Genomic DNA, 23,280 nt, shown 5'->3' with positions numbered 1-23,280 from the left:
AGTAAGGATGGCAGCCACAAAGAGTGTGGGCTCGCTCTTTAAGCTTAGACATGACCAATTTCAGAAAAAATAATGGTCAAAAAGTGTATTTAGTCTGCTAAGAGCATTATTATTTACTATATTATAAGGCGTGTTAGGAAATAAGTTATAATTTACTGCATATGTTACTCTGATCATTCACGTCATTTGTAAAAAAAAAAATCAGCCTTTGGTTTATAAATAGCCTTACTGAAGTGTTCATCAGTCCACCTTTTGGAAGTCAGAAGAAACCACTTTGGGGCCGATATCTGGTTCACGTACTGAGGGGTTTCAATTTTGACACCCCTAGCTCTGGGTCTTGCCTAATATGACTAGATACTGGACAGCGAGGGCAAACTCCTGATCATAAGGGATGTGGGGTCCACATACAGGAGAAACTGGTGGTGCTGAACTTGAGAGAATATCTAGTGCGGACGTTAATTTGTAACGCTAACCTAGAATTCATTTGTTCCATTAAAGCCTGAAAGTGAACAGGGATTATCTGGGCTAAAGGTAGCCATTGCAATGGCACTGTCTTATTGTTGGATACGCTGATATGGATTGAAGTGTGCAAACCATGACGGAAGTCCCTGTAGCGAATACTTTAATTTACTTCATGGCTTTCAGCAATTATTTTTTCCCGTCATTCAAAAATGTACAAAAGATGATTGCTAGAAATTTCTGAAACTATATTATAAGAGTAAAATTAGATTAATACATTCTCTGAACTATGAAACAGCAAGGTTAATTTGAATATAATAATGCTCACAAGGTGATTTATATTTTGAGGAATTAACTCTGTGACAACGTTCCCCATAACCATCGCCGCCTTTGTGTAAGTATGCTTTATTATTCATTTACACAACTTTGTCTCCACAGGTTATTTCGTTTGCAGGTCCAGAGTCCACCCAAAGTTTTTGTTACCTTTGTTTATAAGTTAGAAGATGGCACCAAAGTTGGTGTGAGGCCAGAGCTGACGACCAGTCCCCTCTCGCAGTACGATTCGGTCGAGACTTCTACAGTTGATGGTAAGTGAATTGGGAATGAATGTGTCTGTAAAATGCTAACCTGATAACAGAGGATTCATTTCATGAAGAAATCTGAAGCCTTTATATGAACATAATTAAAACTACTTCCAGAGTTCATTGTAAGGGAATTCAGCACCATTGTTGTGTGTTGTTTTGTATCCTTCCCCCGGAACCCCTTCATTAGTTGGAGGGGCACGGACTGTTCTGCAGCTATTGCCAGTCTTGCTCAATGACTGACTGACACGGCCATCATTTTAGGCTTCCAAGAGGCTTTTTTTCTCGTTGCATTTATTTCCAACACCAGATCACGTTGGAGTACAAGACCTGATTTCTGATTGGTCCTCTTGGAGAACAAGATACACCCAGCAGCTAACCTGCAATGTGTAATTAGATCCTGCCTGCCGAAGGAATCAAGTACATTGCAAAGTGTAATTTGAACCATTCTGACTGCCAGGCTCCAGTCAGAACAGAGCTCACATAGAACAGACACTGCACACCCTCGCGGGTTAAGATCTTCTCCCACCCCCCCAAACAAGTTCCGTCCCCCCCCTCCCCCCAGAGCAAGTTCCTGACCCTCCTCCCCCGGCCCACCCCCCACCCCGAGTTTCTCATCCTTTCTCGCCCAACAGTTCTTGACCTTCTCCCCTGCCCTCCCAACAAGTTTCTGACCCTGCCACAATTTCTGACTTCCTCCCTCCTGTGGGTCATGGATGGCTAACAGGTTAATAGGGTATGAAGTGAACAGTGACAGTCTCATGACTTCCAGATTTCGTCCAGTCCAATGATGTCACTTGCCACACGTGCACCAAGCTTTCTGAGAAATCAGCCAGGTGCAAGTGGAGGAGAGGGAGAATGTGGTGTGGGTGTAAAGGGGGTGGGGTTGGAAGAATGTGGTCCGTCTTACCATTTGGATCACCTTTTCACTCCACTGCATTTAGACCTGGATCACGTTCTTCCCTCATCTCCACTGTGCTCTCTGTGCTCATTATCAGCCCCCTTCCCAAGTTCCTGCACTCCTCTCCCCACCTTCTCTGTCCCCCCTTCTCTCCCCCCCTTCTCTGTCCCCCCCTTCTCTGTCCCCCCTTCTCTCTCCCCCCTTCTCTCTTCCCCCCCTCTCTCTCCCCCCTTCTCTGTTCCCTTCCTTCTCTCTCCCCCCTTCTCTCTCCCCCCCTTCTCTTTCCCCCATCTCTCTCCCCCCCTTCTCTCTCCCCCCCTTCTCTCTCCCCCCTTCTCTCTCCCCCCCTTCTCTCTCCCCCCTTCTCTCTCCCCCCCTTCTCTCTCACCCCCTCTCTCCCCCCCTTCTCTCTCCCCCCCTTCTCTCTCCCCCCCTTCTCTCTCCCCCACTTCTCTCTCCCCCACTTCTCTCTCCCCCCCTTCTCTCTCCCCCCCTTGTCTCTCCCCCCCTTGTCTCTCCCCCCCTTGTCTCTCCCCCCCTTGTCTCTCCCCCCCTTGTCTCTCCCCCCCTTGTCTCTCCCCCCCCTTGTCTCTCCCCCCCTTGTCTCTCCCCCCCTTGTCTCTTCCCCCCCCCTTGTCTCTCCCCCCCCTTGTCTCTCCCCCCCCTTGTCTCTCCCCCCCTTGTCTCTCCCCCCCCTTGTCTCTCCCCCCCCTTGTCTCTCCCCCCCCTTGTCTCTCCCCCCCCTTGTCTCTCCCCCCCCTTGTCTCTCCCCCCCTTGTCTCTCCCCCCCCTTGTCTCTCCCCCCCTTGTCTCTCCCCCCCTTGTCTCTCCCCCCCCTTGTCTCTCCCCCCCTTGTCTCTCCCCCCCTTGTCTCTCCCCCCCTTGTCTCTCCCCCCCTTGTCTCTCCCCCCCTTGTCTCTCCCCCCCTTGTCTCTCCCCCCCTTGTCTCTCCCCCCCTTGTCTCTCCCCCCCTTGTCTCTCTCCCCCCCTTGTCTCTCTCCCCCTTCTCTCTCCCCCCCCTTCTCTCTCTTTCTCTGTCCCCCCCTTCTCTGTCCCCCCTTCCTCTCTCCCCCTCCTTCTCTGTCCCCTCCCTTCTCTCTCCCCCCCTTCTCTGTCCCCTCCCTTCTCTGTCCCCTCCCTTCTCTCTCCCCCCTTCTCTCTCCCCCCTTCTCTCTCCCCCTTCTCTCTCCACCCTTCTCTCTCCCCCCTTCTCTCTCCCCCCTTCTCTCTCCCCCCTTCTCTCTCCCCCCTTCTCTCTCCCCCTTCTCTCTCCCCCCTTCTCTCTCCCCCCTTCTCTCTCCCCCCTTCTCTCTCCCCCCTTCTCTCTCCCCCCTTCTCTCTCCCCCCTTCTCTCTCCCCCCTTCTCTCTCCCCCCTTCTCTCTCCCCCCTTCTCTCTCCCCCCTTCTCTCTCCCCCCTTCTCTCTCCCCCCTTCTCTCTCCCCCTTCTCTCTCCCCCCTTCTCTCTCCCCCCCTTCTCTCTTCCCCCCCTTTTCTCTCCCCCCCTTCTCTCTCCCAACCCTCTTTCCCACCCCTCTCTTTCTCCCCTCTCCCCCCTCTTCCTTTCTCCATTTCTCCTCTCCCCCTTTCTCCCACCCCCCCCTCTCTCCTCCCCCTCTCTCCTCCCCCTCTCTCCTCCCCCTCTCTCCTCCCCCTCTCTCCTCCCCCTCTCTCCTTCCCCTCTCTCCTCCCCCTCTCTCCTCCCCCTCTCTCCTCCCCCTCTCTCCTCCCCCTCTCTCCTCCCCCTCTCTCCTCCCCCTCTCTCCTCCCCCTCTCTCTTCCCCCCATCTCTCCCCCATCTCTCTTCCCCCCTCTCCCCCCCCTCTCTCCTCCCCCTCCTCTCTCTTCCCTCCACTCTCTCCCCCCCCTCTCTCTCCCCCTCCCTCCTCTCCCCCTCTTCCTCTCCCCATCTCTCTCTCTCTCCAAGGACTTGAGCACAACAATCTGTACTCCAATGCTGTACTAAGGGAATGCTTCACTGTCGGAGGTGCCATCTTTCGGATGAACCATTAAACCGAGGTCACGTCTGCTCTCTCAGGTGGACATTAAAGATCCCATGGCACTATTTCGAAGAAGAGCAGGGGAGTTATCCCCGGTGTCCTAGACAATATTTATCCCTCAATTAACATAACAAAAACAGATTGTTTGTGGGAACTTGCTGTGCACAAATTGGTTGCTGTGCACAAATAACGTTTCCTACATTACAAAAGTGACTACAGTTCAAAAAGTACTTCATTGGCTGAAAAGCGCTTTGAGACGTCCGGTGGTCGTGAAAGGTGCTATATAAATGCAATTCTTTCTTTCTTTCTTTCTCTCTCTCTCCCCTCCTCTGCTCTCCCCCTCTCTCTCCTCCACCTTTGATTAACCCCCTCTCTCCCCTTTCGATCCTCTCTCTTTCTCCCCCCATCGCCCCCCTCCCACCCAACAGATCCAGTGACCTCCTTATGGAGCTGAGGAAAGTGTGGCCTACAGTGTAGGCGGCAACTGTTGGGTACTGCGTCTGCGCGGCCCCTGTTTACCGCGTGCATGCGCAAAAGGCCGCAAAGTTGTTCATGCAAATAATTATAGCGATTTTTGCAACATCTAAATTGGCTTATTTTACCCATCCTCCGAAGAAAGAAAACAGAATTCAATCAAATCTGTTTGTTACCTCAATATAACCTTATTTCTTAAGTTATTACCAATTAATATCTGTTGTACTTGCTCCATAACTCAGCATTGTAAATATCAGACTAAACTTTCATTAGTATTTTGGGGGAAGCATGGATGTTATTGGGATATAATCTGCTGTATGGTGAGCTGCTGTGTTTACTGTACAGAGATGGCTCCAATACACACAGACCGCTTGGCCTTTTTTTTTTGTTGCCACACAATTGGCAGTTCTAACATTTATAATTTAAATGTGCAGCAGTCTGGACAAACACACATTTGATCCAAGCATAGAGATCCTGTTTAGTGATTCTATTAATTCCCTGTGCAGAAGGCTTGATCCAAGCACACAGTTTCTTGGCAATCGTGATTCCACTTCATCTTTTTCCCATTAGCTTCAGGAGCCTGACAAGGTCCAAATCACAATAACAGGCTGTCTGATCGACTACTAACTGCTAATTATTTAAAAAAGAATTCTGGAGCGTGTTGATTCAAACTGGGTATTGGATGTCCAAAAAAAATGATCATGGCCCAGAGTATGTAGTCAGCGGCAAACAAGTGGCACTCGCTGTCCATTTCACTCTCACTTGCCCATTTCACTCTCACTTGCCCGCAGACTGTGGGCCTTTACACTGTGATTTGCAGTCGCGAGCCTAAACACTGCTGCGCCCTCTACAGGGGATCTAGGACCTGTGCGAACAGGACAAGCAATGGCGTGTCTCCATAGCCAATCAGATTGAAGAATCCTCACTGAGACACGCAGCGTCTAAACCAGTTAGAATGTTGAATTCAATGTAAAATCTTGTACAGAAAGCAAAATAAAGAGAGGGAAAGAAAGATGGGATTAAGAGAGTTTATTTTAATGTTTTAATTTTTAAAAACCCTCCAATAATAATAAAAACCTGAAGGAATGACTCTCCACACATGTAAAAGTAAATTTTCAGTGCTAGAGAGGTTGTTTGGCAGTAATTAAGACTTATCACTCCGTTAAAAATCCAATTACACTTGAATGGACAAGCCCTATCTTTTTCAGCCCTGCTTAGTGGGTATCAAGTGGATAAGTACCGTAAATTCACTCTCTTCCATGTATGTGAATGCCGGGTCTCTCGACGAGATACCGTTAGAGTGAAACTTGTGGAGGAGCGGGGCAACTCGGACAGTGATTTCACAATTTCCGTGCTTAACTGTGGATGCCGGAAGTTGCTGACCGATTTACTCCTTAATTGCGGTGAGCACTGAAATTCCCACCATTATTCTTACCGCAAAATCTGGGTTTATCTTCTTGTTGGGCCGTGTCTGCCACTTATATAATGTTGAATGTAACATCTAAAGTAGATGTTGAAAAGTCTGTGTGACTAATAGCTACGGCAGAGTTCTGTGCAGGTTTACCAGACGAATCCTCCCACCCCCCAAAAAAACAAACAATAAGATTAAAACTGGCCCATTAAAGAAGTTGACTGTAACATACTGTGTTTGTGTTCAGATCCAATTGCTGTAACCCAGATTCAGCACTCGATTGTCGATTTGGTGAGCAGCTCTATTCAGCATTTCTGCTCGGAAAATAGAAACTGTGCATGAAACTAAACTGTGTGTGTAGACCGTATGTGCTGGGTGTTGGATGCATATTTAATTTTAGCCATTATGGGAGGGATGGAAACAGCAGCACAAGAAGTTGGATATTTGGGTTATTGATAGGACTGCTAGCTTACACTGGCAGATGTCTGCAGGGTTACTGGAATTTAAAATATTGGAATTTATCGAGGTGTGGACCTTGTTTCAGTGCTGATTCTGAACTAAAATGTTCAGGTCATTTTCTTTGTCCGAATTAGAGGTCGGAATTCAGGACAAATTGGATCTGCTCTTGTTACAGTAATGAGTACACTGCGGTTAGACTGCATGTTTGACATTGCGGCAGTGTCAGTTGGTGCCAGACGACAGTTTAAAGTGCTGATGGCGTTGAAATGTCAGATTGCTTGTGATCCATAAATATGCTCGAGTATTCTTGCATCTTCTGCCATCTATTCCACAACAATCTAGGCAAGTCAACCCATCCTGCCACTGTTATAAATGGACCCAATATTGTGGTATTGGACAATTGGTCTTTGGTAGCCAGTTGACCAGACTTGCTTCAAATTAGTCTTTGCACAAACTCATCAGTCAGAGGTTCATATAATAGGTTCTTCATTAATTGTTGTTTCTTGTGTTCTGTGTTCTTGCAGTACTGAAACCATTACCCCTGCCAGAGGATAATGCCCTTGTTCAGAAGTTTACTCAGAACTGTGTTCCTTGTAGCCGTGAGCGATGGACAACTTGGTGAGTCTTAAGTGCCAGCAATATATTTGTGGAGGGGGAGGGAAAATGGAGAGGGCACATAATGTCCAATGGTAATGACCATAATATGTAACTTCCCCTGTCATTTATCAATTATTATACATTGTACACATCACCCTTAGAGTGAAACACTGAACCGATTGACTGAAGAGCAAAGGTATAAGAACTAGAAGCAGGAGTAGGCCATTTGGCCCCTCGAGCCTGCTCTGCCATTTAATAAGATCATGGCTGATCTGCTCATGGATTCAGCTCCACTTCCCTGCCTGCTCCCCATAACCCTTTATTCCCTTATCCCTCAAAAATCTGTCTATTTCCTCCTTAAATATATTCAATGACCCAGCCTCCACAGCTCTCTGGGGCAGAGAATTCGACAGATTTACAACCTTCTGAGAAGAAATTTCTCCTCATCTCAGTTTTAACTGGGCAACCCCTTTTTCTAAGACTATGCCCCCTAGTTTTAGTTTCCCCTATGTGGAAATATCCTCTCTGCATCCATCTTGTCGAGCCCCCTCATTATCCTATATATTTCGATAAGATTACCTCTCATTCTTCTGAACTCCAGTGAGTATAGGCTCAACTTACTCAACCTATCTTCATAAGTCAACCCCCTCATCTCCAGAATCAACCTAATGAACCTTCTCTGAACAGCCTCCATTGCAAGTATACCCTTCCTTAAATACGGAGACCAAAACTGGACGCAGTACTCCAGGTGTGGCCTCATCAATACCCTGTACAGTTTTAGCAGGACTGCTCTGCTTTTTACTCTATCCCCCTTGCAAGAAAGGCCAACCTTCCATTTGCCTTCCTAATTACTTGCTATACCTGCAGACTAACTTTTTGTGTTTCATACACAAGGGCCCCCAGGTCAATCTGTACTGCAGCACTTTGCAATTTTTCTCCATTTAAATTATAATTTGCTTTTCTATTTTTTCTGCCAAAGTGGATAACCTTACATTTTCCCACCTTATACTCCATCTGCTAAATGTTTGCCCACTCACTTAGCCTGTCTATATCCCTTTGCAGGTTTTTTGTGTCCTCACAATTTGCTTTCCCACCCATCTTTGTATCATCAGCAAACGTGGCTATGTTACACTAGATTGTAAATAGTTGAGGACCCAGCACCGATCCCTGCGGCACCCCACTAGTTACTGTTTGCCAAATGGAAAATGACCCATTTATCCCGATTCTCTGATTTCTATTAGTTAGCCAATCCTCTATCCATGCTAATATATTACTCCCAACCCCGTGAACTTTTATCTTGTGCAGTCACCTTTTATGTGTGTGTGAAAAGAAATTTTAGTGATAGTCATCCTGACACCAAATTGTCCAAACTTGATTCTTGGGGTGGAGCTGTGGTCCAGATGCTCCAGAAAATGTTTGAATTTTGATACAGTTCATTTTCTTCATTGTTTTAAAGTTCTGTAATCAAGACCACTGGTTTTCAGTTTTCACAGAAAAATTGACAGAATCACACGATTGGTTCCCAAAGCAATGGCAGGATTCCCATGAGGCAAACACTGAATTTGATTTATTGAATCATTGTAAATAGTGGTCTTGCCTATAATGTTTAGATAGGAGATGAGGGCCCATTTAACACAATGTGTCAAAATGGGAAGGCAGATTGTCCAATATGAACTGGTGTGTTAAATGGGCCCTCAAATAGGCCTCAAAAATACTGTTCTAGAAAAGGTGCGATTGTCGGCATGCATAATTATAATGTGTTGTCCATCACTTTTATAACCACAAACCGGTTATTGTTCAAGCTCGATTGCACTGAGTAGTTATATGTCACCTTTTTTTGTTGAAACACAATTTGTAATTATTTTGAATAAAGTTCTCTCTGCAAGCCATGTTTATCTGTTAATATATTAAAAATCTTTTTATCTGTTTTTTGCCTCTCCCAAGAGACCGCATGACTCCGGTTGGGGTGGAGTGTAAAATGTTGCGATGCATTGGGTGTCGCAGTTGTGTGGGGCAGACTGGTTGAGCTGGATGCTCTTTACCTTTCCGCCATTGTTCACTGTTCATAGGTTTACATGTAACCTTCATGGCTGCTGACCGAGGGCCATCTTTGTCGGCCGGTGTGGAAACGATGGGCCGAAATGGCCTCCTTCTGTGCTGTAAATTTCTATGTTCTTATGTTCTATGCATTTCCGATGAACTTTTTTCAGTAAAAATTCCATATTTCTATGTAAACTTGTCATGCAATAATTACCTATCGATTCCCCCCCCCCCCCCTCCGCAAATCTTTAGGAATTTTAGAATTTTAAATGTTTAAATTGTACAGCAGGATTTTACTTTTAAAGAGCACTGCCTTTATAAAGTAACACTCTCTCCCCTGAGTCAGATGGTTGTGGGCTCAAGCCCCACTATAGGACATGAGCACATAATCTAAGCTAACACTTGAGAGCAGTGCGCAGTGAGTGCCAGACTGTCCAAAATGCTGCCTTTCTGCTGAAACGTTAAACTGAGGTCCCATCTGCCTTTTTAGGTGGATGCAATATACTTCATGGCACTATACAAAGTGAGTTCTCCTAGCTCCCTGACCAACAATTATCCCTTAACCAACATCTTAAAAAAAAACACTAGATTGGTCATTTTTAAATTTTTATTAATTCATTCACAGGATGTGGGTGTCGCTGGCAAGCCCAGCATTTATTGCCCATTCTTAATTGCCCTTGAGAAGGTAGTGGTAAGTCACCTTCTTGAACCGCTACAGTCCATGTGGCGAAGGTACTCCCACAATGCTTTAGTGTGGCAGTTCCAGGATTTTGACCCAGTGACGATTAAGGAACAGCGATATATTTCCAGGTCAGGATGGTTTCTGATTGGAGGAGAACTGGAGGTGGTGGTGTTGCCATACTGCCCTCATCCTTCGAGGTGGTGGAGGTTGGGGTTTGGGAGGTGCTGTTGGAGAAGCCTTGGCATGTTGCTGCAGTGCATCTTGTAGATGGTACATACTGCAGCCATGTTGTACCGGTAGTGGAGGGAGTGAATGTTTAAGATGGTGGATGGGGTGCCAATCAAGTGAGCTGCTTTGTCCTGGATAGAGTTGAGCTTCTTCAGTGTTGTTGGAGCTGCACTCATCCAGGCAAGTGGAGAGTATTCCATCACACTCTTGACTTGTGCCTTTTAGGTGGTGACAAGGCTTTGGGGAGTCAGAAGGTGAGACACGATGCAGAATACCCAGCCACTGACCTGTTCTTGCAGCCACAGTATTTATATAGCTGGTCTAGTTAAGTTTCTGGCCAATGGTGACTCCCAGGATGTTGAAAGTGGGCGATTCGATGATAATGCCATGGAATGCCAGGGCGCTGGTTAGACTCTCTCTTGTTGGTAATGGTCATTGCGTGGCACCTATGTGGCTTAAATGTTACATGCCTAGATGTTGTCCAGGTCTTGCTGTATGCTGCCACTGACTACTCCATTATCTGAGGAGTTGTGAATGGAACTGAACACTGTGCAATTATCAGTGAACATCCTCACTTCTGACCTAATGATGGAGGAAGGTCATTGATGAAGCAGCTGAAGATGGTTGGGCCTACGACACTGCCCTTGGGAACTCCTGCAGTGATGTCCTGGGGCTGAGATGAGTGGCATCCAACAACCACAACCATTTTCCTTTGTGCTAGGGATGATTCCAGCCAGTGGAGAGTTTGCCCCCTGATTTCCATTGACTTCAATTTTACTAGGTCTCCTTGATGCCATACTCGGTCAAATGCTCCCTTAATGTCGCGGGCAGTCACTCACGCCTCACCTCTGGAATTCAACTCTTTTGTCCATGTTTGGACCAAGGCTGTAATGAGGTCTGGAGGTGAGCGGAAACCAAACTGAGCTTCTGTGAGAAGGTTATTGGTGGAGTGATGTGAATCGAATTGGCTGAAGACTGGCTTCTGTGATGGTGGTGACCACAGGAAGGAGGTGGCCGAAATGTATCATCCACTTGGCACATCTAGCTGAAGATAGTTGCGAACACTACAGCCTTGTCTTTTGCACATGTGCTGGGCTCCGCCATCGTGAGGATGGGGATGTTTAGAGAGGCTCCTCCTCCTGTTAATTGTTGAATTTTCCACCACCATTTACGACTGGGTGTGGCAGGACTGCAGAGCTTTGATCTGATCTGTTGGTTGTGCGATTGCTTAGCTCTGTCTACAGCATGCTGCTTCCACTGTTTAAGCATGCATGTAGTCCTGTGTTGCAGCTTCACCAGGTTGGCATCTAATTTTTAGATATGCCTGGTACTGCTCCTGGCATGCTGTTCTACACCCATTGAACCCAGGGTTGATCGCCTGGCTTGATGGTAATGGTAGAGTGTGGGATATGCGACTTTAATGGGGCCCGCGGTCAATGTTGAAAACTCCTAGAGCCACTCCCTGCCGACTGAATACGACTGTGCCCCCCCCCCCCCACCCCCCACCTGGTGGATCTGGAATAGGACATACCCAGGAATGGTGCTGGAGGTGTCTGGGACGTTTGCTAACAGATATGATTCTGTGAACATAACTATGTCGGGCTGTTGGTTGACTAGACTGTGGGACAGCTCTCCCAATTTTAGCACAAGTCTCCAGACGTTACTGGTGAGGACTTTGTGACGCGTCCGACTCCAAAGCCGAGGTCAGTGCCGGGTGGGCGTCCGATTTTATTCTTCTGATACTTTTTTTTGTAGCAGTTTGTTACAACTGAGTGATGTGCTCAGCCATTTCACAGGGCAGTTAAGAACCAACCACATTGCTGTGGGTCTGGAGTCAGACTGGGTAAGGGTGGCAGGTTTCCATCCTGAAAGGACATTAGTGAACCAGTTGGGTTTTTACGACAATCCGATAGCATCATGGTCACCATTTGATTCCAGATTTATTTTAATTAACTGAATTCAAATTCACAAACAGCCATGCTGGGTTACTGGTCCAGCGCATAACCACTATGCAGCCAACCCCACGAGAATTGATCTCATTGCTTTTGCGGGAGCTTGCTGTTTGCAAATTGGCTGTTGTGCTTTCCTTCAAACCAGCAGTGACCGCATTTCAGATTAATTAATTCGCTGTGAAGTGCTTTGGGAAGTCTTGAGGACATGAAAGGTGCTATAAAAATGCAATTTTGTTCATTATTGGGCCTAAAATTCCGGCCTCACCTGGTCCATACGGAGTGCGCACAGACCCACCGAGGCCTCACAAAAGCCAATTTTCGGGGCGCGATGCGCATGTGCCAAAAACGGACTTTTCCAACCTGTCAAAGATTTCTCTTGACAGATCCTTGGCATCCCTGGGAGAAGGACCTCCGCGCGGCAGGGATTGGGCTATTTGCCAGTGAATGTCCTTCAAACTTATAGACTACTTGTATCAGCATAAGAGTTTTAAAACATATAAAATTAAATTTAAATACACATTTTTATAGTAAAAATCCTGTCCATTAAGGTAAGTTTATTTTTAAAACTATTAAAACATTTTTTTTTAAATTCCAACAAATATATATTTTTTTCTAAAACATTTAATTACATTTAATTTCATTAATTTTAAATATGTGAGGTGTTTTATTTATTCTGTGTTTGGGTGTTTTAGAGGTTTTCTCATTGATAGTAATGGGAACTCGTACAAATGGAGTTCCCATTTTTATCAATGAGAATGCTGCATTGTGATTGGTTGGCCAGGCCCACTTGACTTATGTACCTGAAAGGCATCTCCCCGTGCGCTGCATAGCGAATTTAGGCCTCCGACCGGGGTCTTACGTTCCTCCGGGACCACTAGGTACTTTCGTAGATTTTATTCGGGTCAGAGGCATTCGTACAAAGGAAGCCTCCGACCACAATTTTAGGCTCGTTACATCAGCAAATGTCTGACTGATTGCATTTCACAGCCATTGAAAATGATCTTGGGGTTTTAACCCCGTACTGCCCAGATAGCCAGGACCTGCATTGAGCATTAAGAGAATTTTGCAAAGATCCTTTTTTAATAAATAACCTGGGTTATTCCACACAACATCATATTGAAATACTTTGCTAAATTGCTTTTGATGTGCTCCTGTGGGTAGAATTACATTAGAGTGTGTTTCCATAAGCCTGGATCAGCCTAAAGGATTTTTCCCAAAGCTCACGCTATGGAGCTGGTTAAACCTTCTGACTTTGTAGCTTATTAAAACCTATTTAATTATTAAAATGCAAGGATTTGCATAATGTACTTTCTTTTTAATGCCAATGGAGCTTTTGTTATGTGTTGTTAAAAGTTACAGAAATAATATCACAGTCGAAGTCACCTTAAGGTAGCTGGCAGCATTGTTTCAGTCGAGTTCGTATGAACTCCCATTGGTGCCATATATCAAAGTCCTACAGAGGTCATTGGGTGTAATTTACACTTTCTTAATGACCTAATTAATGCACGTCATTCTTTTCTTGAACAAATGTCAACATAATTACAATTAAAATCAACTGAACATTAATTCCCACTTTAAGTACTTTGAGGAAAATAATAGTAATAATAACTTTTATTTATATAGCACCTTTAACATAGTAAAATGTCCCAAGGTGCTTCACAACAGTGTTACAGACAAACAGATAAATTTGACATCGAGTTACAGAAGAAATTAAGGCAGATGATCAAAAGCTTGTTTAAAGAGGTAGGTTTTAACGAGCGTCTTAAAGGAGGAAAGAGAGGTAGAGAGGCGTAGAGGTTTAGGGAGGGAGTTCCAGAGCTTAGGGCCCAGGCAGCTGAAGGCGCGCCCACCGATGCTTGAGCAGTTATAATGGGGGATGTTCAAGAGGTCAAAATTTGAAGAGCGCAGACATCTTGTGAGGTTGTGAGGCTGAAAAAGATTAGAGAGAGGGAGGGGCAAGGCCATGGAGTGATTTGTAAACAAGGATGAGAATTTTGAAATCGAGGCAGGAGAACTACACTATACAGCGCAAGCAGCTATTCAGCCATCATGTCTGCACACTCTCATAATCCAGAGTTAAAAATAACATACATCAAAGATGACTACTTGTAGATAAACTATAGTAAAAAAAAAACAAAGAACTTGCATTATATAGCACCTTTCACAACTTCAGGATATCCCAAAGCGCTTCACAGCCAATTAATTACTTTTGAAGTGTAGGGCAACACCGCAGCCAATTTGTACACAAGATTCCACAAATTGCAATGAGCCACTGTTTTAGTGATGTTGGTTGAGGGATAAATATTGGCCAGGATACCGGAATAACTCCCTTGCTCTTATTCACATAGTGCTATCGGATCATTTACATCCACCTGAGACTGGAACTCGGTTTAACATCTCATCCGACAGGCAGCACCCCTGACAATATAGCGCACTCTCAGTTCTGCAATGGAATGTCAGCCTAGATTATGTGCTTAAGTTCTGGAGTGGGGCTTGAACCCATGACCTCCTGACACAGAGGCGAGAGTGCTACCCACTGAGCCACAGCTGACACTATATCAACACAAGTTCTTTTCTTTGCTGCTGCCATTTTTCCCGATCATTTTATTCCCTTATTCCTCCTGTGAAGGCAGTAATGACTTTGATACAAGTGCACAGGTGGTGGCAACCTTCAGGCTCCTCGCCCGAGCGGCCATACTTTATTTGTGAACCTGAAGTGGAGTGCATTACAGAATGCATTTAATCCCCTTGTCTTCCAGTATCCGCACACAAGTCAAGAATATTGTCTTGGCTGAGATTGGTTCATTGCACACATTTTTTGATCACTTTGCTATATTGTAGCTTTACCGAAACTATTCTTTGTTGCAGTTAATAACAGTATTCCTATTTTTCAGCTTCTTTGTCTTGGAGCTGAGTGATTGCATTCTCCAGGATATCTCTGTCAACGTTACTCATGAACTGAAGGATGAACAGGACGTAGAGTTTAAATTCAAAATTGGAGAAATCAAGGTAACTTTGGGACATTTGCTAAAGTTTAAAATAAATTCCAGTAAATCACAATTAAATGCTCATGAAGAATTGCCATATCTGTATATTAGTGCTGTTCGATGGTGTTTTGTTAGCTGCGAGGATACCTGTACTTGAGAGCCATTGGCTCCGAACTTGGTGGAAGCTAATTTTCGCCCAAGTGCCCCCCAAAGGACCGCTGTGATACCGGACGGTATTTTGGGTGGAAGTTTCATGAAAAAGTCCTGGAAAGACCGCCCGGCGGCAAAAAAAGGACTTGTGCCCTGAATCTGGGCGGCAGCTCCCATTCTTGGCGGCAAATGCAATCCTCGGCAAAGTACTGCCGAGAATTGAGTCGGGCCCAGGGAGGGGCTGAACAGATAAAATTAAAAATTTCCAAAAAATAAAAAACTACACACTAGAAAACCTTCAGGAGACCCCCATCCACCTGAATCGCTGGAAAAAAAATAAAGAAAAGAAGTGTACTAACCTTTTTTTGCAGGTCTTCATACTTACCGTTGAGGTTAGACCTGCCCCCAAGTGGCGGCCCTTCCCCCTGCTGCAGCGGACTCCCGCCCAGACCAAACTGCCAGCTCGGCGGGCGGGAGGACACTTGCATGCGTTGCGTGCCAGCGGGCGGTCTCCAGCGGTCTTCCCTCCCTGCCGGTGGGAGGCATCCACCAAACTCGCTCGGAGGGGGGACCGCCCAGAAAACTCGGCGGCAGCAAGTTCACCAAGTCCACCAAGTTCGGCCCCATTGACTTTGCAGATCCTGTTTCCACAGCAGCCATGGGAGTTTGATCTTTGTAGCTGTTGTCAATTAAAGTGCACTGCATAAATATGAGAGAATAACAGTTCCATCTCCTCATGCCTGTTTTTTAAACCGTCTGCAAAATCACAAGGTTTCAAATTACGGTCATGTCAGTGGTCTGATTTAAGTCCTCATTTGTTTTCCTCCGCGCAATACAAGAAGGCATGTGCGTCAGAGTGTAATTTCATACTGTCTGACTCGTGTAGTGCTTGAGGGAAGGAAGGTACTTTGCAAACGCTGAGGAAGATTGAAAATGTTAAACATTCTATTGATCAAATGTGACACTTTGGGAAGGTATATGGAGCGGATCATTTGATTACATCATCATATGACAACCAGGCAATTTAACTCCATTTAAACAGGTTTCTGTGGGAATCGGCTCCTAGCAAATAATTTATTTCCAACTTGTTCTGCACAGTCTGCACAACTCTCATACAGTTTGCAAAATCAACGCAACTGTTTCCAATGTGCATTTTACTTTTAGAATTGTGCACGCAATTGTGTACTTAAAAATTGTGTATTAGAGGGCCGAGATAAAATGAAAAGCTGTGTATACTACCAATCTGAAATTAATAGGAAAAACCGGAAATGCACAGTAGACACCTCCTTCACTGGAACTCCAGAAATGTTGAACTGACTTTTCCTTTGCAATGCTAACTGGCCTGCTGTACTTTTTCTATCTGATTAATTGAAGGTGTCCAACTGGTTTTATTCCTTCCCTAAATGGTTCTTTTGAATATATATGCATTTTAATGGAGGGAAAGTGGCAGGGAGCGGGGGGTGGGGGGGAGAATCACTAAAGCAGATTTGCTCTTGAGGTAAATTTTAGTATTTTTAAAAATTTCATATTTATTTTTTCAAAGAAATAAAGTCACCATTTTACTTTTTTTTTTCAAATTGGTCAATTGAAACTATCTTTATTGTTCCAATACACTGCGTCCTTGGAATAAAGTTCTTTGGGATTCTTAGAGCTCTTTTAGCTGCCACAGTGTCACCAATTGACAGGGGTGTGGTAATAGCCAGCGTGGAATTTGTCCCTCTGCCTTAGCTGCTCATTTTAAAGATACAGATTGGCTTACACCACTCGGCTTCTTTTTACCTTGATGGAGACACTGATTATGATGTTTTTGCCTTCCCTTCAGTGCCTCTCTCATGGTGCAGTGCTACTGCATGCACGGTGTTTCCTGCTTCAGTTACACAAGGCGAACTGTGCAACAGCAAACAAACCAATATCCATTTTTTTGCATTAAGGATGAGCCCAGCTTGAGGAAGATATACTTTAAAGTATAAATTAAAAAAAAATTATTCTCTGTCAACATTGGCACGGCCGCATTATATTGCCCATCCCTGTTTGCTGTGAGAAGGTGATGGTGGTTGGTCTTCTCTTTGAACTGCTGCAGTCCTTATGGCAATGGTACTCCCTCAATGGTATTAGGTAGAGAATACCAGTATACCGACCCAGCGATGGTGAACTAAGCCCAGATGACCTGCTTCATATTTGACTTTGCTAGATTGCCTATAGGGGATTATGAGGCCTCTTTCCCGTTGGAAACAGGGCAGTATCACCTGGAAAATGATGGGGAATGACTTACTGCCATGTTCCCGCCATCGTCATGGCCACCACAATCTTCCCCCGGGCCTACAGTTGGGAGGCCTGCGTGCCCACCGGAGTTAGACGGTAGGCCCTTTCAATAAGCTGATCACTATCCTGTTTGCCATTTTAGGACAATTTTGGAGTGTGCACCACACAGACTCCACCTAGTATCAGCTGGTGATCCAGTCGAACAGGAGCCCAAAGGTAAGTTGTATTTTGGTGGGGCTGGGAGGAGCATGGGTCCCGCAGCCCCCCAAACCCACCCTACTGGTTACCAGCCCAGAGGTGGCTAGCCCCATATAGCAGCCTCACAGAGCCGACACACTGCTCATTTACTGTCCGCTGGCTGAATGCTAATGAGGCCCGGCCCTCAAATGGACCTGGCCTTCTGCTGGGTCTAACGGCTGATTGCCAGGTGCCCTCTCCCAACTGGCTGCTCAAAGTCTTCACCAGGGGAAATCTTCCTTTAAATTTCTAATGTTAGAAAAGAGCTGAAAGGACAGTTGACTCTTCTCTAATATTAAAAATGTTATTGGCCGATGATTAGAGCTCTGTGCATGTGCTAAAGAATGCATATGCAGAGCTCTGCTTTCCCCTGATTTGAGAGTGATGCGGTGTGTCGTGGCCCCGACCTGTGAGGGAACATCAGCGGCAGGTCGGGGCCATAAAAGGAGCAGTGTGCGGCGGCCCTGGAGCAGCGTGGCAGCCCTGGACAGCGTGGCGGCATACCACTCCAGGGAGCAGTACGAGCTGGTGCAGGAGGCCGATGGCTGTGAAGAGAGCGACTGGATTGGACATCACTATAATCTAGGTCAGTGATTGGAGCGTGGGCAGGTACACCAGGAGTAACAAGGTCGGGGCGAAGGAGCGGCGAGAGATTGCAGGGCGATGTGATCGGGGCTCAGGAGAGGCGAGGGCCCAGGGGCAGCACGGGCCAGCCCACACTGCGATATGTGTGCGCACTAGGTCCGTGCAGCAGAGCAGGTCTCCGGTCGACTTGGCTAATCCCTGCCACTGGATAAAGACCTAGCTCTGTCGAGCCCGTGTGGTGGCTGGTCACCACACGTTAAAAAAATCCACACACGGGCATCTTCCACCCTTCAATATGCAGTTCCGGACCTGAAATATTCGGTCCTGCATTGAAACACCTGTGAACTCTTTGAACTCATCCCTTTTTGGCGTGGAAGCAAGTCATCCTTGATTTGAGCGACCGCCTAAGAGGACAGTATAACTCGATACTGACTGCTCACACTTGTAAAACTATATATTTTTCTTTTTATAAGTGTGTGTAATCATACAAAAATATAAATGATGTATAACTTGTGGGGGCGGGGGGAAAGTTTTGTTTTCTTTTTAAAACAAGCTTGGGATTGGTCAAAGAGTCTTGAGTATGATTTTTGGATTAGATGAATAACACATTTTCAATATTAAAAATGAAAATCCGAATTATATGGTTGTTATTTACTTATTTTGCATAAAACAGGCTGCTGTACGAATGAATTTGGGGAAATGTAGCATACATTTATCTGGATCCTACACTACACTGAACTATTATGGATGTGATGAAGTGTAACTGGGTATAGACTAACAGCTGGCTGGAAATGTGGTACAAACCTGTGATGCACTCGAGAGGTTCAGATAGCATCGTAAACTGCAAAAGCAAAACTCAAGCAGTTTGCATAGTCATCCACATCTGAGCATATTGCACAGTGAGCATGCCCATACCTATCTTTTATCTGATACAGCCTGCAATTCTTCCCAACTGCTATAGTCCTTGCCGACGATTAGTGTGGTGCAGCTTTTTATCACCCACTGTCTCGAGATGCAGATTGATGTTAGACCAGAGTATGTGTTATTTGTGTGTGATTTTTTAAACTGGCCAGGCTATTGACCCAGCGATGATCAACTGAGGCCAGGTGGCTTGCTTTTTACCTGAAGGGGAAGTTTGCTGGGCCGTCTTGCGTTTCTAATGTTAGAAACGAGCTGAAAGGACAATTGTCTCTTCTAATACTGGCCAGTGAATAAGGCTGCGCGTGTGTGTTTTTTGGCATGATCTTTGACCAGCCTTGCCAGTAACACTTAAAGAAAGAGAGTCTGGGTTCTTTTTTGTAACCTGAAGACCAATTGAGAACTGCCTTCATTCAGTGTTTACTTCACAGCAATTAGAATGCGTAGCTTTAAAGGAACATGCCTTCACTTTAGTAACAGAATAATGCATTGTGCATTACATGATACAATGCCCCAGTCCTTAAAAAACAGCGTAGCATCTGTCTCTCAATGAGCAATGCCATAGGAGGTCAACAGAAAAGATGAATATGTCACATTATGGGTGCCGCATATGCAAATTTCTGTTATACATTTTTTAACTATCGAGAAGAAAGCCAGTTCATTTCCGATTTGTAAATGAAGCTCACCAACATCAAAAAATCTAAATTTCAGGATTTTTACACAATAAATAAATAAAGAGCAGAAAGGCAGTCTGACCTCTGATCCAAGGACCTACCCAAGACCAGTTAGCCTCTAATTAATTACAGAAAGACAGACAATTACAGCTTGTGGCCAAAAGGGACACACTCAGATACATGCACTTTAGCACCAGACTAATTTATTTTGCAATACATAGTATAATATTGTTGTCCTTGTCAAACAGGACATCCTCCGACTTGCCCTGAGCAGCACCACAAAAAGAAAAGATGACATGTATTTATATAGCACAAGTACTTTGTAAGTATAGTCACTGTTGTAATGTAGGGAAATGTGGCAGCCAATTTGCACATGGCCAGCTCCCACAAACAGCAATGAGATAATGACCAGATGATCTGTTTTAGTGATGTTGGTTGAGGAACAAATATTGGCCCAGCTGATCTTCGAAATAGTGCCATGGGATTTTTTACACTCACTTAAGAGGGAAGATGAGGCCCCTCGGTTTAATACCTCATCTGAAAGGTGGCATCTGCAACAGTGCAGCACTCCCTCAGTGCTGCACTGGAGTATCAGCCTAGACTTCGTGCACAAGAAAGTATATACATTTCTGAGATTATAAAGAATAAGCAATTGTAATGCGGCATTGTGTTATAAACTCAAAAAGCAAATTCCAAGTGATTACAGCCTTGTAACTAACTCCGGCCATTGTGCAATTCTGTACATAGCATATATTTTATTTACATAGATTCCACCACCCGTTCAGGTAGTGCTTTCCAGATCTTAACCCTCTATGTGAAGACATTTCTCTCCATTTCCCCTCTAGTTCTTTTGTCAATTATTTTAAATCTATGACCTCTGGTTACTGACCAACTTGCCAGAGGAAACAGAGCAAGTAGAGAGAAACAATCTAAACCCCTCATATAAATATATCTATTGGATCTCCCCTTCACATTCTCTGCTCTAAGGAGAACAATCCCAGCTTCTCCAATCTCTCCACACAACTGAAATCCCTCATCCCTAGTAGCATCCTGGTAACCCGCCTCTGTACCCTCCCCAAGACCCTTGACATCCTTCCTAAATTGTGGTGCCCAGAATTGTACATTGTACTCCAGCTGAGGCCTAAGCAGTGATTTGTAAAGAATATTGGGCCGGATTTTCGGCAGGTTTGCGACCGAGTGTTCACCACGATTTGAACCTCCGCGGCGAAAGTCTGGGCGGGATCCTGTTTGCGGCGGTGCTTCCAAGTACCGCTGGGGAGAGGTGCGCTGACGTGCGACGATGCAGATTGCGTTTGCGTCGGACTTTCGACACTCTCCCGACCCTGTTCGCGCGACAGAATAACGACAGGGTCAAGCCTGTCGGTGTAGCTCTGCCGGCAGCGGTAAGTATGAAAACCTGCAAAAAAGGTAAGTTAAAGTTTTTATTTTTTCATTTTTTTGCAGCCATTAGATAGTTACGGGTCTTGTAAATGTTTTTGGAATGTTTTTTGAGCTTTCTTTTTCTGTCCCCCCCCCCCTCCCAAGGCTTCTCTCAGAGCACTCCCGGTCCCGGACTAAAGTTGCCGAAACTCGCGTTTTGCGCCGTGAATGCTTGTGCAACGTCTCCCTTACCAATGCCCCCCTGGCGCAGACGTAAAGGCCGAAAGTTCGGGCTAAAAACGGTAACGCAGTGAAAACAGTAAGTTTCACGTATCGCTACCGTTTTTGCCGAAAAACCCCAAAAGGCGAAAATCCGGCCCTTAGATTGTAAATGGAGATGGGATGAAAATATAAATAGATTAAGGATGATTCACACCATTCTTGCAGTTGTTCATAATAGAAAATATGCCTATTTTGCAGTTGTAAAAAAAAAAGTATTCAGTAATTCATGTGAATGATGTGCTTTGTTTAAGATTCTGGATGCTGCAAGACTGAGTGTGGAACAGAATTCAGTTGAAAAACTTACTGTCTTCAATATTTTGTGGAAAAGGGTCCCTAAAGCTACAGACCAGCTGAACCTAAGTGCCACACTGCAGTGGGCTTATCCTCCAAACACAGCGAGTTACTTCAAGATATACTGTCGAGGACTATACTACCACAAAAACCGAAAGGTTGCGGACTCTGAGATGATTCACGTAGGTCGAACAAGTGCAAACCTTTACCGTGTGGTGCATTTGCAGCTTCACAATGCTCCAGTGGGAAAGTCCTGTCAGGTGGAGTTTCTTGTTCAGCCGGTGACTCCGGCAAGTTTTTCAGTACCTCAGTCAGCATGGGGAAGGTTAAGACTAAATTACACACAACCAGACTGAAGAGGTGATGTACAGTAGTGTCCATCTATTGCTGTTTGAAAGATAATAAATCCAAAGTCCTGTATTGGTTTGTATTTGTGTGTTTATAACGGGAAAATTCCAGTAGCCAGTTGACCTGTATTGGCTTCCTGTGACTGCTTTTGTGAGGCCAGGAAAACAAAGCACCCCAAACCTCAATCTTTTCCTGCTCTTGTGAATCATGTGCCTCGTGCATTGTTGCAGATAGTCCTTACTTCAGTGACTCGCTCCTGGTTAGTGACAGCGATCTTTGATATTCTTTTTGAATTAATTTCCTCGCGCTGAAGGTTTTTTAAATTTAAAATTCCTATCCTAAGGAGGTGAGTGACGCGTTAAATAAAACAACTTTGGAATACAATTCTTTGTGTGTGGCCATCCTAACCCGGTTAGTATGCAGAGATTTTAAAAATAAATCTAAATCGTCATCATCATCATAGGCAGTTCCTCGAAACGACTTGGCATGACTTGCTTCCCATGCCAAAAAAAGGACGGGTTTACAGGTGTTTCAATGAAGGAACCGAACCACATGTTGAAGGGTGGAAGATGCCTGTGTGTGGATTTTTTTTACGTGTTTGTGGCCGTTGCACACCAGCCACCACATGGGCTTGACAGAGCTAGGTCTTGGTCCAGTGGCAAGGATTACCCAAGACAACTGGAGACCAGCTCTGCTGCACGGACCTAGTGCGCGCACGTATTGCAGCGTGGGCTGGCCCGTGCTGCCCCTGGGCCCTGAACATACACCTCCCCTGAGCCCCGATCACGGCCCTCCACAGTCTCTCGCCGCTCCTTCACCCCGATCTCGCTGCCCACGCTCCAATCACCGACCTGGATCTTGATGACGTCACTCTTCGCTGCCGTCGCCTTCCTGCACCAGTTCGCGCTGTACCTTGAAGTGGCCTCCACGTTGCCCATGGCCGCTGCCCACCGCTCCTTTTATGGCCCCGACCTGCTGCTGACGTTCCCTCGCAGGCCGGGGCCTCCGCGCTAAATAGGAGTGGCCCCAAATCTAAATAGGAGTGGCCCTTCCATCACATTACTCACAGACAACATGTGAAAGTAAACACAAACACTGAGTGCACCTTACTCCTTCATGGGGTTGATTATAAATCAAATCCTGTGCTTCTTCAAACAGCATCAACAATTTGCATTTACAACTTGTATTTATATAGCGCCTTTAATGTCGTAAAATGTCGCAAGGCGCTTCACAAGAGCATTATTTTACACTGCCCAAGTCACATAAGCAGATATTAGGGCAGATGATGAAAAGTTTGGTGAAAGAGCTAGGTTTCAATAGTGCCTTTAATGTAGAAAAGCATCGCAAGGTACACTTCCAGCAGTAATTCTATTTAAGATCACAC

The 23,280-nt window shown here is 45.4% G+C and overlaps 1 protein-coding gene across 2 annotated transcripts in view; it reads left to right on the top strand.

The window, feature by feature from the left end:
* Positions 1–21,968, top strand: part of engase (endo-beta-N-acetylglucosaminidase) — a 70,464-nt gene extending 48,496 nt beyond the window's left edge. For both annotated transcript variants that reach the window (XM_070857654.1, XM_070857653.1), the window contains exons 11-14: positions 898–1,046; positions 6,808–6,901; positions 14,677–14,791; positions 21,509–21,968. In XM_070857654.1, coding sequence (XP_070713755.1) covers positions 898–1,046; positions 6,808–6,901; positions 14,677–14,791; positions 21,509–21,904 — 754 coding nt within the window. In that variant the 3' untranslated portion in view covers positions 21,905–21,968. The remainder of the gene's footprint in view (positions 1–897; positions 1,047–6,807; positions 6,902–14,676; positions 14,792–21,508) is intronic.
* The last annotated feature ends 1,312 nt before the right edge of the window (positions 21,969–23,280 follow it).

The sequence above is a fragment of the Pristiophorus japonicus genome, chromosome 16 (assembly GCF_044704955.1).
Source record: "Pristiophorus japonicus isolate sPriJap1 chromosome 16, sPriJap1.hap1, whole genome shotgun sequence".
Lineage (NCBI taxonomy): Eukaryota > Metazoa > Chordata > Chondrichthyes > Pristiophoridae > Pristiophorus > Pristiophorus japonicus.
The sequence above is the reverse complement of the archived record's forward strand: the minus strand, read 5'-3'. Positions and strand labels throughout refer to the sequence as shown.